Genomic DNA, 13,063 nt, shown 5'->3' on the forward strand with positions numbered 1-13,063 from the left:
ACGCACACACATACACATACACCATTCATACCTATCTCTGCAGGGCTTTGTCCCAAAGCTTGCTATCCCTGTCCCCCAAATCCTCTCATCTTTTGGGGGGATTAAGAGAGAGAGAGAGAGAGAGAGAGACACATAGGTGTATATCAGAACCTGTTGTTTAGCTAGTTCATTAAAGTCCAAGCACGAGTGTGGGTCTCGTTAATTGTGACCTTCTGTGGTCTTTGGGTTGGTTTGCAGCCTGTGTTTAGTGCATGTAACAGCCGTGTGTATGCGTAAACACAGAGAGCGGTGGGTAATAAGCAGGTCACAGTGTGTTGCAGCTGGCATGGCGGTGCCCTCTGGCTGCGTGTGAAGGCCAAGGCCATGCTTTAGGAGCAGAACATCCACGTCTCTCGGCTCCGTGTCCCAGACCACACCGCTCTATCCCTCACCTGTCAACACACTGACTCCTCCCAGCTTGGTGCCTTATTGTTCCTTCAGGCTCTCTGATTGTGTGTGTGTGTGTGTGTGTGTGTGTGTGTGTGTGTGTGTGTGTGTGTGTGTGTGTGTGTGTGTGTGTGTGTGTGTGTGTGTGTGTGTGTGTGTGTGTGTGTGTGTGTGTGTGTGCGTGTGTGTGCGTGTGTGTGCGTGTGTGTGCGTGTGTGCACACATTTGTGCGGGTTCATACACAGTCGCACACACTTTTAACCCTTTATACTCGTGACAATTGGCCTATATTGATAGGGCTAAATTGACATTTGTGTTACAGAAGAAATATGAAGTGCATTTGGGCTTCCGAGTGGCGCAGCGGTCTAAGGCACTGCATCGCAGTGCTAGAGGCGTCACTACAGACCCTGGTTCGATTCCAGGCTGTATCACAACCGGCCGTGATTGGGAGTCCCATAGGGCTGCTCACAATTGGCCCGGCGTCGTCCGGGTTAGGGTTTGGCTGGGGTAGGCCGTCATTGTAAATAAGAATTTGTTCTTAACTGACTTGCCTCGTTAAATGAAATATAATAAGCATGGTAGCAATTTAAAGGGACCAGTTTGGAGATTATGGGAATATTATTAGACCTAAGGTGAGGACACAACAATTCACCTGACACAAGACTGAATCCAAACATTACACTGTGCATTTTACATTCATGTAATTTTCAGCTGATTTGTTGATAACGAAATCTGAACATATTCTGGATACATTCAGTAAGATGATAAGACAATTCCTGGAAAATTTGGGGTAGCTGCAACATAAGACCAAAAAATGAAAAGGGTTTGAGTGAGAGGACTAACTGGTGTCTCCACGTGGCCTCTCCACAGTGTGCACAGTTCCTAAGTCATTTCAATGCACTTTATGACTCTAAGAAGAGTCTTCAACTGTAAGGTACTTTTTTCAGCTCTCCTAGCTGTGTCGTTGAGGAACTAGAGCAAGCAGACGTGTAGTTGTTTTGTTTGGAACACAACCCTGCATCCCCCACCATCACACAATTACTGGTGTTGTTCACGCAATCCAAAAACGGTCCATTAGAAATTGCAATCTGGGTCAGGTAGGAATTATTTGAAAGCTTGTTCTATTGCCAACATGACTAGCTAAGTTATAAAACACCATCTTACTGTGTTAGGCTTTCACAGGACAGTTCAGAGAAACAGGTTATCATGTTGGTGTGTATAGAAAGGAGTCAGGTGTGTCAATTTCTTCACAATAAACAAACACAGGCTCACTCAATTCAGAACAACCCAGGATATGACGACATGTCATCTTGTAGCTGTACATCAAACATAGAGATCATAAACATTGACAGTGTATATGCCATGGGTTTTATGATTTGGAGATATGAAGTGCACATTTGGACTAACGGGTGTTTGGCTTGCTTGTACGACATCTAAGTGGTATTTATTACGTCTCATCTTGCAAAATACATCGAGTCGTCTTAATTTACAGCATTTCCCTCACTCACATTTGCAAAAGTTGCCCAATTAGCGGGAGGGATGAGGGAAACTTCTTGTTGCGTGTGGTGCTCAAGTTCCCAAAGGCCGTCAGTCCAAACTTTATGACACACTGTCCCTAAGCTCCATGTGACTAACCTTCCAGCCTCACCAGAGCATGTGGACAGCGATTACACCCCAATCTACTGGGTTTTGTGGTCACTTGTCTGAAAGTCATATGATGCAGTCCACACCAGTCCAGCAGGTACCATTTTGACCCATTAAGGTCATGTGGGTCAGTTGTAACTACATTATATGGTGGAGTTGGCTCTGAATGTAATGCATTCTCTGCTCAGATCAGGGCAGTTCCTGTCCCAATGTTTCAATGCTCGGGGGAGGTGTGTGGGCAAGGCTGGGAGAGAGAGCTGAAAGCTGGGGTGTCTGGACTGGAGAGCCCTGGGAGGAGGGCGGCGGGGGCGATAACGTTCTGGGAATTGGCAGCAGATTAGCTGTGCTATTTGACAAAGTGGAGCTCACCTCGCCTTGCCACGGAAGTAGCCAGGGGACAGGGAGTCAGGAGAGAGAGTAAATGGAGGGAGAGAGAGAAAAAAGGAGAGAGGAAAGAGAGGTTCAGGCTTTTCTCTCCTCCATACTGCCCCACCATATTAAAGTATAATGAGTTTGGCTGCCAGGTCTCCAGGCTCTCCTAGACCTCCCCTCCAGCAGAGAGCCATAGAGAGAGCCAATCATTAGCCTGCTTGGCTCTCAGGTGTCATTTGAAGTAAGCCATCTCCACAGGAAGTCATGGAAGTTGTGTTGTGCCGAATGTGCCAGGTTCATTTTAAATGGTAACATATCGATACAGCTTAAACCTGCCCCAAAGCCAAATGCTGACCTCGACTGGATGGTCCAAGATAGACTTGGTGAAACATGCTATTTCTGTTGGAAAATATAAGGAAGCTGATACAACTGCACTCTTTCATTGTGTAACTAGCTAGTGAGCGTGTAGTAGCAGTAGGTGCTAACAAGCTAGCAATGTTCACTTCTCTCAGTGTAACCTGAGTCATAGCTGTGCCATGTTACTTGTAACTCAAGCCACACTAACTAGCCAGCAGCACCTTTGAACAGTAGGCCTAACATAATTACAGTATGCTGCTGTAATCTGATCTGATCTTTAAGTAACAAGCTCTGCCAGGAAGATAGTCATTTGACATTCTGACCATTTGGGACAGTGTAAACAACACTAAATACATATGTTTACCAGAGAGTCTGTACTAACGGAAAAAATATAGATAAAGCCTTTATTACAGAAGACTGAAAACAGTTGCATGCATTCGTGAATTGCGGTTTATTTATTGCTTAGGCTAATTATTCAAAGCTCCCTTTGTTATTTAATTTAAAAAATAAAATGCTTGATTGCATTTCAAGCATGAATGTCTCGTATGCTGTGTGATGGCATGAACGAATGAATGATTGATTGATGCAATAGCCTATAGAAGTATTGAAATATAGGCCTAAGTAAGTTATATATATATATATATTATATATATATAGACCTGAGTAATATATATAAATGCGACTGCTCGACTAAAGAACTCTCCTTCGACCAACAGCCTATCAACCAAACAATGGACCAGTTGACTAAATGGGGTCAGGCCTAACACTCAGTGTAGGTGGGACATGTTATACAAGATGATTTGGTTCCTGGTTCTTTAGGCTCATTGTGTGTGTGTGTGTGTGTGTGTGTGTGTGTGTGTGTGTGTGTGTGTGTGTGTGTGTGTGTGTGTGTGTGTGTGTGTGTGTGTGTGTGTGTGTGTGTGTGTGTGTGTGTGTGTGTGTGTGTGTGTGTGTGTGTGTGTGTGTGTGTGTGTGTGTGTGTGTGTGTGTGTGTGTGTGTGTGTGTGTGTGTGTTTCTATCTCCCTGTATGGTGCAGATAAATGAAACTTGACGTTTGGCATTTCCAGCGTTCAGCAGGCAGCAGCCCGATGTAATGACTTGAGCTGGTAGCAGCTGTTACTCTTGGTACTGTAATTGGTTGAAATGACTGTGTGGAGAAAGAGAACAACAATGGTCTTTAGATAGAAGCCTGTTGCCGGATAGACAGATATATACAGTATGGTCTTGCTGTAGGACCAGTGACAATGAGAGGTAACCTGATACTGGGTCTAGGGGTGGATGCTGGGGTAAGGCTTAGGTCTCTCTGCGGTTGGTGCATGAAATTAAACCAATGCAGTATAAAAACGTGGGTGTGGTGTGAGGTTAGCAGGCCCGCGGTGACACACTCAGCCAAAGGGCGGTCGGTGTGCTGTGTGCTATCAGCTGGTAGGGAATGACAGCTATGCCTTAGACCAGGCATTCACCCCTAATCTTAAAGTAAATCCCCCCCAGGCCCGACCCAAGAGCCGCCGACTGAATGGCGAAACACAAGCTCACCCCTCCACTCATCCCGTCTCTCTTAACATACTCTCTCACTTTCTGTGTCTCTCCCTCTTTTTCTCTCTCAAGTGAAGAGGCTGATCTCTTTCATTGATTCCCAGCGAAAGTGGTATCCAGCATACAATGCCATTTAGTTTTTAGTTCCATGTACAAAATCGACCATCATCCATCAATGTTATTTCAGCGGCAGTAGAGCCACACTCCAGTGGGTTTCATCCTGTTAACTGAGATTATCAAAGAGGGACATGTCAATGAAGTAAAGAGGGCTGTTAAGAGTTAGATAGTGGACTGTTTTATCAGTATTGGTGCCTTAGTGACTAGTGTGACCTCCTAAGGGTGATGGAGAATCTACTGAATTGGGAATTTCCTTATGCTGGATGGATCCCCAGTTCATTCCCTTGTGTCCTCATTCTCTCACAGCAAGGTCACTGAGACAGGACAGAAACCACTAGTCCCAATTTAGACCTTGGTCTGTTTGGACAGTGACTTCCGCTCCTGAGGCTTGTTCCTGCTCCCAGAGACACACATAGTTTCCTCTACACAGGGACATCTCCTCAGCTTGCCATGCTTGGTATTTACGCTCTATTTAGACCAGCCTAAAACAAAAGGGAGTTGGGGCTTTCCTCTGTTTCCTTTGCAGCGAAACACGTAAACACTAATGCTTGCCGATATTGTCTGAGCTAACGAGCATTGACGTATGTTTTTAGCCTTGTCCCAGGCCGGCTGTGTGTCTGTGTTGTGATGAGAGGGCCAAAGCCAGCAGTGGGACCCAGACAGAGTTCAGGCCAGTCCCTGTGGACCCCACTGGCCTGTCTTACCCCGGCCTGGCCTGTCTTATCCTGGCCTGACTTACCCTGGCCTGTCCTGGCTTCTTCACACAGCTGCTCAGTGTTGTGGAAACTCCCCACCTCTTGTTTGTTGTCACTACAGAATAGCCTCATGGGGGGGGATAGAGAGACAGAGACAAAAGCTCTACAGCTGATTCCCAGCAAACCAAAATTGGTTCTGTGAATGTTCCTACAACATTCATTAGGTTAACCTAAATGTTCTCATAACACAAACACTGTCCAGTTATGCTTATGATTATACAATGTTTGTTTAAATCTTTCACCTGATCTTGCAAGAATGTCCCAGAAGACATTTTGTCTGTACTTTAAAGGTTCCCAGAATGTTTCATTAGTTTGTGGGAACAGAATGGGGACATCACAAAAGATATGTTCCCCACATTTTGTTTGCGGCACTATGTTCTAAAAACATTACTGGGACATTGTGTTATTACATTACCAGGAAACCTAATAAGAATATTCAGGGAATGTTCTGTAGTGGTTGTGCATACATTTTAGTGAGTTTTAGGAGATCATTCCATTTAAAACATTTTGTTATCAAAAACATTCTTGAATGTTTTGGGGTTGTTGTCATACTAATGCTAGATAGAATCCTAACTAGAACTTAAAGGTGCACTTATGTAGTGATTGTATGATTTAATAATAAATGATTGTATTTTTATAAAAAATGTTTTTAATAATTAGCCTAATTTCAGTTTGTGACAAAAAAAATTAAGTATAGTGTAGACAATCATTGTACCATCTTACCCGCTTTTAAATATATTTTCCATAACCAAAAATATTTTATTTTCAGCTGTTTGAAGCTGGTGTACGAAACCAAAGTAAAAGATAAAAAACAAAACTTAAGAACGGGAAGCATAGAAATAGTGCACATATAACTGATCTACCGCTTCTTTGACTTGCTTTCAATGAGAATGACAGATCTATAACGCACATTTCTACGTGAATTATGTCGGGTCGCCCAAATATTGCCGCTTTAATGGGAATGTTAGCTAATGTCCTGGTAATGTTCCCAGTTTGCTGGGGAGGGCATTAATAGGAGAGGTATTTATAACCTGGCGGCAGGCAGGTTAACTCAAAGTCTGACCGTCACTGGAACTATTTTAAAGAGAAGATTACTGAGGGGTTACACACATCTGATAAGAGGCACTGTAAAATGAAGAATGTGATTATGTGTCCAGGATCCATGTTATTGATGTGCACTTTTTGTGCACATAGCACCATAGCACCTAGGGCTACTAAGGCTGAGGTGGATGATGACTGCCAGACCACCACAGTTGTCAGAACGAGATCCTAGTGTTGTAGACACAATGTCCAGTCCACCATATCAGGACACCTGTGGGATTTTCTAGGGTTTTAAATGTTTCTGTTGAGCTATACCTTGAGTGTAGGAACACCTTGCTAATATTGAGTTGCACCCCCTTTGCCCTCAGAATTGCCTCAATAGTGTCGGGGAATGGACTCTACAAGGTGTCGAATGCGTTCCGCAGGGATGCTGGCTCATGTTGACTCCAATGCTTCCCACAGTTGTGTCAAGTTGGCTGGATGTCCTTTGGGTGGTGGATCATTCTTGATACACACGGGAAACTGTTGAGTGTGAAAAACCCAGAAACATTGCAGTTCTTGACACACTCAAACCGGTGCGCCTGGCACCTACTACCATACCCTGTTCAAAGGCACTTACATCTTTTGTCTTGCCCATTAACTCTCGGAATGGCACACATACACAATCCATGTCTCAATTGTCTCAAGGCTTAAAAATCCTTGTTTAACCGGTCTCCTTCCCTTCATCTACACCAGGGTTCCCCAACTGGCAGCCCATGGTGGTTTTCAGAGCAAAAAATATATACATTTTTTAGGGTTGCACTATATATCAGTGAACATATCGGAATCGGGCGATATTAGCTAAAAATACCAACATCGGTATCGGCCCGATGTCTAGTTTAACGCCGATGTCAAAAACCGATGTCAAAGCTACCGTGCATACCTATTTAAGAGGTACGTAATGACGCCACGTAAAGTTTTGGGCTACACGTGCAACACAGCATTCCTAACCTAGCCCACAATGTCTGCTGTGTGGATCGAGCAGTCAACAAGTCGAGCAGTCATTTGAAAGAGTAAGAACATTTCAGCGAGACAACTCAAAGGTGAAATCCATTAAAGCCAAGATACCGGAATTCATTGCCCTTGACAATCAACCGTTCTCTGTCGTGGGTGATGTTGGCTTTCGCTGACTGGTCGAGCACCGGTGCGTTATTTTTCAGATGTTACCCTACCGGAGTTACACAGTAATAGCGTCACTGCTCTTAGCTTCACGACATATATACCATGGAACGCCGTTGGGTCTTTGCATGTCAAAAAAGATACAGTAGCACTGTCAAAGCTGTACAAAAAAGTCTGCAAACAAGCAAACACCAGCCACGAATGATGTGTTTACAATACCGCGTTAGTAATAAAGCATAATTTGTTCAACCGCAACTTCTTGGGTAGCTAGCTTTAGCTTGGTACCTAGCTAGCACCAAATACAACCAGCCTGAAAATAATGACCAGTAGAAACTGCAATCATTTTCATTATTCTTAGCAATGATTTAGGAATCCTTGTGAGTAGCTATGTTGCCACTTATTGTTCGCCTATTGAAATTGAACTTCAGTTCATGAAAATAAATAGCTAGCCAGCTACTTAAACCTGTTGCCCAATGCTAAAGTTATAAGCAGCCAGCAAGCTTCATCTGGCTAGTGAGCCTCGACCATATGTTGTGAAGCTAGCCACAATAAGGATTATGCACAATAGGGGAATTTGCGGTTTGCCTTCAAAATAAAAGTATGTCATTGACAGTGATCCAAATTAATTCAAATAATATAATTATGCCATACATTTATTTTGAAGGCTAACCGCAAAGTCCACTATTGTGGCTAATCCTTATTGTGGCTAGCTTCACATAGTTGGGTCCGACCACCATTAATCAAATAAGAACTGTCTTAAAAATTAGGGTTATTTTAAATGATGACACCTAGCTATATAGTTAGCTAGTTAACTATAGCTACTGAAACAGATTATGTCGTTTTGCTATGTTTTGGGGGAAGAACTACATTGTTTGCATGAGCTAGCTTTTTTTTTTAATGACCAGCACTGTAGGTGCGCGAGACAACTTTACCAGCATCATAGCATACGTATCGATGAATCGTTGTGACATATGAAATACGAGTGATAGTGTAATCAATGTGTAACAACTACGTAAAAAATGTATGAACACGTTAAATTATTATTTGACGTGCAGTCATATTCAGGTCATGATTGGTCAACAAGCTTATTTGACATGAAAAATTTTGTTATTTGACGTGTATCTTCTTTGACACGCAAAGACCCAAACGGCGTTCCATAGAAATCCTGGTTGAGAATGAAACTACTGAACAAATGAACAATGAAACAGCACAGAAAGTAAGTGAAAGAAATAGGTTTTGATTTTGTTTTACTGGTAATTGGTGTAACCTTTATTTAACTCGGCAAGTCAGTTAAAAACATATTCTTATTTACAATGACGGCCCGGACGACGCTGGGCCAATTGTGCGCCGCCCTATGGGATTCCCAATCACGGCCTGATGTGATATAGCCTGGATTCGAACCAGGGACTGTAGTGACGACTCTGCACTCAGATGCAGTGCCTTAGACCGCTGCGTCCATGTGTGTGTTAACTATTTAACTGTACTAGAATGCTTAAAAGGCCGCTAAAATGTTAAATATCGGTTATCAGTATCAGTTTTTTTTTTTTGCCAATGAAGATATCGGATATTGGTATCGGCCAAAAATGTCATATCGGTGCATCACTACTTTTTTTTATTTTTTATTGTTGGACATAAAAGACTGTAGCTCCAAGATATTGTAATTATAAAAATCTTTTCCAAAGTATTCCCACGCATAATAGAGAGATACATGTGATCGTATACAAATGTAAGCAATGTTTGAAATAATTATGTTTAGTCAAATATTATATCTGTTTGGGGTTCTTGCGATCAGTTTGCAGTCTACAAATGATTTGTAATTCTGTTCCAGCGCCCCGACCATCCAGTCAAGAAACAATCAATAAGGGATCATAGCTTTCACCTGGATTCACCTGATCAGCCTGTGTCATGGAAAGAGCAGGTGTCCTTAATGTTTTGTAGACTCAGTGTATGTTACAGCTTAGATGTAGCAGCCTCCCATACAATCCATTCATCCCTTTATGGAGACTGAGACCAGCTTATAATATGAAGGGTCACGATCAGCAGGCAGAAAACTGCAGAGACCCATATAAAACAGAGGCGGTAGTAACTGAATTTCTCCATACGAAAACTCATTTTTGTCTTTCCGTTTAAAAAGACGATCATGCCTCTGAACATGACTCAGCTCTCTGAAAAATCAAGCTTTTAGACTGTTAGAGTATTTATCTGGTCAATATGTCATTGTAGTATGTCTGTTTGTAACAGTGTGTTATATGTGAAAATGTGTTCATATTATAAATTGTATTTTAATGTTTAAGGACTCTTGGAAGATTAGTCCAAATGAGGACGAAAAGAGATCCTAATAAAATCAAATACAATCAAATCTCTGCCCTGTGCTCCTGCAGTAGCTGGTAGCGAGGACATACCTGACCTTATAATGGGACCTTTTCAGCACCCTGTTAGAGGGGCATAGCGTGATCTCTTTGACAGCTCCTCACCAGAGCCCTGCTTAAGCCCAGCCATCTGGCACATATATCTTGTTATGCTATATAGTCTTGTTATGCTATATAGTCTTGTTATTTTTTATTTTATTTAACCTTTATTTAACTAGGCAAGTCAGTTAAGAACGAATTCTTATTTACAATGACGGCCTCCCAAAAGGCCTCCTGCGGGGATGGGGGCTGGGATTCAAAATAAACATAAATGAAAATATAGGACAAAACACACATCACGACGAGACAACACAACACTACATAAAGAGAGACCTAAGACAACAACATAGCAAGGCAGCAACACATAACACAGCATGGTAGCAACACAACATAACAACAACATGGTAGGAACACAACATGGTAGAAGCACAAAACAGGGTATAAACATTGTTGGGCACAGACAACAGCACAATGGGAAAGAAGGTAGAGACAACAATACATCACGCAAAGCAGCCACAACTTATTCTAAAATATATATCAATCTACACACAATACCCCATAATGACAAAGCCAAAACAGGTTTTTAGACATTTTTGAAAATTAATAAAAAATTAAATACTGAAATATCACATTTACATAAGTATTCAGACCCTTTACTCAATTCTTTGTTGAAGCACCTTTGGCAGCGATTGCTGGGCACACCTGTATTTGGGAAGTTTCTCCCATTTTTCTCTGCAGATCCTCTCAAGCTCTGTCAGGTTCGATGGGGAGCGTCGCTGCAGAGATGTTTGATCAGGTTCAAGTCCGGGCTCTGGCTGGGCCACTCAGGGACATTCAAAGACTTGTCCCGAAGCCACTCCTGTGTTGTCTTGGCTGTTTGCTTAGGGTCATTGTCCTGTTGGAAGGTGTACCTTCACCCCAGTATGAGGTCCTGAGCGCTCTGGAGCAGATCTCTCTGTACTTTGCTCCGTTCATCTTTCACTCGGTCCTGACTAGTCTCCTAGTCCTTGCCGCTGAAAAACATCCCCACAGCTTGATGTTGCCACCACCATGCTTCACCGTAGCAATGATGCCAGGTTTCCTCCAGACGTGACGCTTGACATTCACGCCAAAAAGTTTAATCTTGGTTTCGTCAGACCAGAGAATCTTGTTTCTCAGTGTCTGAGAGTCCTTTCGGTGCCTTATTGCAAACTCCAAGTGGGCTGTCATTAGCCTTTTGCTGAGGAGTGGCTTCCGTCTGGCCACTCTACCATAAAGGTCTGATTGGTGGAGTGCTGCAGAGATGGTTGTCCTTTTGGAAGGTTCTCCCATCTCCACAGAGGAACTTTAGAGCTCTGTCAGAGTGACCATTGGGTTCTTGATAACCTCCCTGACCAAGGCCCTTCTCCCCCGATTGCTCAGTTTGGCAGGACGGCCAGCTCTAGAAGTCTTGGTAGATCCAAACTTCTTCAATTTAAGAATGATGGAGGCCACTGTGTTCTTGGGAACCTTCAATGCTGCAGCCTTTTTTTGGTACCCTTCCCCAGGTCTGTGCCTCGACACAATCCTGTCTCGGAGCTCTATGGAAAATTCCTTGGACTTCATTGCCTGGTTTTTGCTCTGACATGCACTGTCAACTGTGGGACCTTATATAGACAGGTGTGTGCCTTTCCAAATCATGCCCAATCAATTGAATTTACCACAGGTGGAGTCTAATCAAGTTGTAGAAACATCTCAAGGATGATCAATGGAAACAGGATGCACCTGAGCTCAATTTCGAGTCTCATAGCAAAGGGTCTGAATACTTATGTAAATAAGATATTTTGGTTTTCTATTTTTAATACATTTGCAAACATTTCTAAAAACCTGTTTTCGCTTTGTCATAATGGGGTATTGTGTGTAGATTGATGAGGAAAAAACATTTATTTAATCAATTTTAGAATAAAGCGGTCAGAAAATGTGGGAAAAAATCAGGGCGTCTGAATACTTTCTGAATGCACTGTGGTCTTGTGCTATATAGCCTTGTCATGCTACAAGAGATTAGTCACCCACTGATGCAATGTTCAAGAGACACCCGCCTGCCTGGCCGCAACACCCTCTCCCACATGCCTGCATAGAAGAGGGCTAGGTTATACAGCATATACTGTAGGAATGTGTGAAGGCACCGTGTGTGGAGTTGTACGTGGGCTTTGAAGACAGATGGAACGTTTTAATTAAGCTGTGGCTCATGTGTTTGGATAGGGACTACAGTAGATCAGGGACTACATTAAGTTAATGAATGCAAAATGGCTTTTGGCTAGTTGAGTCGCTTGCTTGGGTGTCTCTTAGTTAAACCTTTATATTGTTGATGATGATGTGGATTGGCCTGTTTACTAGATGTTATTGTAAATGTGCTGATCGACTTGTATGTTTCTTGTGCAGATGCTGGGCGGAGCCTCACTTCCTGTGAACACTCTGGTGAAGATCAAAGAGGGCCTGCTGCGACAGAGAGAGCTGGAGATTGACAGGTCAGTAATACAGAGGAGGGAGGCCATTTAAACGAGCAGGGCTGCACTGAATCATTGGGCAAAGCAGGGGAATTAATTAAGCCTGGAGAAAAACACACCAGAACAATTCTAGGAGGACCACACCAAAATCAGTCTTATTGTGCTGGAGCAGCAAACATGTCTGACTGAGTCTCTATGCACCTCATTATATTCCACCACTGTGTCTGACTCTGTTCGTCGCAGTAGGAAAAGCACTGTGAGAGAAAGTGTCCCTTCCCTTCGGGGTGCCATTGCCCAGGGGAAGGTTAGTGCACTGTAGTCTCTGATATGATGGGGCAGTACTGCATTCATTTTTCTATGGGCCACACACTGTCACTGTCACCCCCTCGAGGCACACAGACACACATTTTTTCAATGACCTTGAGCAGATGTCAGTGTGGCGGCATGCGGCCACACACGTCCGAGGTGTCCCCTTGCAGAGTGGCAGGCTGGCGCTGACAGGACAGGCTGGGCAGTGCCAGGGGAGGGGAGTGGACAGGACAGGGTCACCTATCACCACCCACCCATAGATTACTGTAGGAAATACAGGCAGAGACACAGCAGACACACAGCACAGAGACTTACCCTGCCGCACCGACACATAGACTGGCCTTAACATGAAAGGTTGGGCCGGCTTTGAATTGGAGGGATCAGTGTGTAACCCAGCCATTGATTTATATATACACTAGATGACTGATTCGGAGGACTGTGTTGAATGACTGTGTTGAAGTCACTGTGCCACCA

General features: G+C 43.4%; 1 protein-coding gene across 2 annotated transcripts in view; it reads left to right on the forward strand.

The window, feature by feature from the left end:
* Positions 1 to 13,063, forward strand: part of LOC106571383 (centrosomal protein of 85 kDa-like) — an 83,065-nt gene that overhangs the window by 55,819 nt on the left and 14,183 nt on the right. For both annotated transcript variants that reach the window (XM_045695691.2, XM_014144405.3), the window contains exon 4: positions 12,216 to 12,301. In XM_045695691.2, the coding sequence (XP_045551647.1) occupies positions 12,216 to 12,301 (86 nt within the window). The remainder of the gene's footprint in view (positions 1 to 12,215; positions 12,302 to 13,063) is intronic.

The sequence above is a fragment of the Salmo salar genome, chromosome 15 (genome assembly GCF_965601325.2).
Source record: "Salmo salar chromosome 15, fSalSal1, whole genome shotgun sequence".
Classification (NCBI taxonomy): Eukaryota; Metazoa; Chordata; class Actinopteri; order Salmoniformes; family Salmonidae; genus Salmo; species Salmo salar.